The sequence below is a fragment of the Montipora foliosa genome, chromosome 5 (assembly GCF_036669935.1).
Source record: "Montipora foliosa isolate CH-2021 chromosome 5, ASM3666993v2, whole genome shotgun sequence".
Taxonomy (NCBI): domain Eukaryota; kingdom Metazoa; phylum Cnidaria; class Anthozoa; order Scleractinia; family Acroporidae; genus Montipora; species Montipora foliosa.
This window is the reverse complement of record NC_090873.1, coordinates 35,304,144-35,306,365: the sequence shown is the minus strand read 5'-3', so window position 1 is coordinate 35,306,365 and position 2,222 is coordinate 35,304,144. Positions and strand designations below refer to the sequence as shown.

Below are 2,222 nucleotides of genomic sequence, written 5' to 3'. Positions count from 1 at the left end.
AGCGCGCGCGCAGAGCACCATGGGTAACAAATTATGGTAACCCACCTGTGTAACCGATTCTCTACCTTGAATTCACTATAAGACTGAAGGCTTGATATGCATCATGGGAAGTGGTCATATATTAAGTAAAAAGGCAACCCACGTTTTTTGGACTCGAACCTGAGAAGGACTTGAACTAACCCGTCACCTAACCATTTCACCTCATTACCATCTCACCGCTAGCTCTAAGGGAAAATATTTTAAACACTATTAATATGATAATGCTGTATTAGTATCACCCAACTAGTGGACTAATGCAAATCCTGCATTCTAATTGGCTACGCTACTAGAGGACAGTTCGTAATAGTCCTCGAGTAGCGAAAGGCCTGACGCTTTCTTTCGTTTTATTCCCAAATAAATATTTCTTCAACTTGCATTTTGCTAACTTTTTCATGGCCTTTTCTCTCCGACTAGTTGGGTGATACTAAAACAATTAGAACCTTCGCCCTCAAGGGCCACGGCTCAATAGCCCGTTCGGCTTTGCGTCATGGGCTATTGACCCGTATCCCTTTCGGGCTAGGGGTCTAATTGTTAATTATCACTCGGCAACAAAAAATGTTAAAGATCATTAAACACTGCACAAGCACGTTACCAAACTTGACGACAAAGCTAACCATTTTAAAATCAAAGCTTAGGCCTAAATTATTAATATAGGTTCAGTCTAATTACTCTTCAGCAGCGATATTCTGTGGGAGACTTAAATAATTGCTTTTTTTTTCAGAGTGCGGAGCCTTTAGCGATAAGTGGTTAATTTGACTCAACCAAACCGGGCACTCTGAATACTGGATTTACTATGACGAGTCGTATCCTCTTAGTACATAAATTAGAGGAGATTTAACTAGTTGGAGAAGTGAAACTAGTTCCGAAGAAACACACAACAAGTTAACCATTATCTTTATTCTTCTCTCCCATACTGCTCCTTTCCTACCTCATTATATACATGCACGAAACGTGACATCCCTCCTTTTCTTCGAGGAAACAAAGTCCAACAATCCTTCGAACTCGAACGTAAACAGAACGCATTCAAATTCAACTTAAAAGGTAAACGTCCTTACATAATACACATACCGACAAAGTCAAAAGTTCAAATTGTCTCCGAATGAGTGTCCTATCAACACTTTTAAAATCAAAGTCACAATGTTCTCAATCACAAAAACCTTAATCACAAAGTTGTTTGATTTGTCCATTCAGTAAACATCTCATAGGAGATCAGCTCATTATTTAAGAACATAGTCTTTGTATCTCTCTGGAGGTCTCCTCCGCCTTTGAGGCCTCTGAGTCAACCTTGGTGTTGCTGGCGTGCTAGGTACTGTTGCTTGATCAACCACAATGTCCCTACGGACTGTAACTGCCTCGTTTCCATTCTGTGCACTTGCTTGTGCTGACAGTAAACTCGTGGTTGGAGGTTCATTATGTGGTGTGGCAGGTACTGTTGGTGTCGGTTCACTTAACACTTGGCTTGGTACTGCGGTGGATACCACAATTCCATCTGGGCTACCAGATGGTGTCTCAAGTGTCGGCACAGGGTCATCCATCATAAACCTCTTTACATGTGAGGTGTTTCTCGAGTACTGGATCCAGCCTGGAGCCTCTACTATGACACTGTTGCTAGTCTTGCTTACTACTCGGTATGGCGTCGGATTGAACGGTGTTGATAATTTGTCCTTTCTCTCTTGTCTTACTAATACTTGATCACCAACTGCAATATCTGATGGTTTAGCATTCGCTGCTTTGTCTGCATATGATTTGGTCTTTGCCTTCACCCCTGCATCTCTCTCCCGAGCTTCTAGGTCTAGATGGCAATCAGCATGTAACTCTGGCAGCTTCCCTCTCATCTTCCTATTGAACAACAATTTAGCAGAGCCTTTACCAGTGGTGGTGTGATCAATACTCCGGTATTTCGTCACATATCTTCTTAACTCCTTCTTCCCGTTGACCCCTTCAGCTTGGGCGATGCGAATTCTCTTCGTTAGGGAGGCGTTCTGCCTCTCAACTTCCCCATTGGCCTGGGGCCATTTCGGTGTTGTCTTGAGATGCACAATATCATTCTGCAGACAGTATTCTTGGAATTCTCCAGAGATGAATTGCGGTCCATTGTCTGACTTGATAGTTATGGGAAGACCGTGATGGCTAAAAATCTCTTCTAGATTGTCAATTACTTTTACAGTGGTGGTTGGCGTCAT

At 42.4% G+C, this 2,222-nt stretch overlaps 1 protein-coding gene across 1 annotated transcript; it reads right to left on the bottom strand.

Moving 5' to 3' along the window:
- Positions 1-1,256: 1,256 nt before the first annotated feature.
- Positions 1,257-2,222, bottom strand: LOC138002648 (uncharacterized). The gene has a single exon (XM_068848649.1). The coding sequence runs from the start codon at positions 2,220-2,222 to the stop codon at positions 1,257-1,259; it is 966 nt and encodes a 321-aa protein (XP_068704750.1).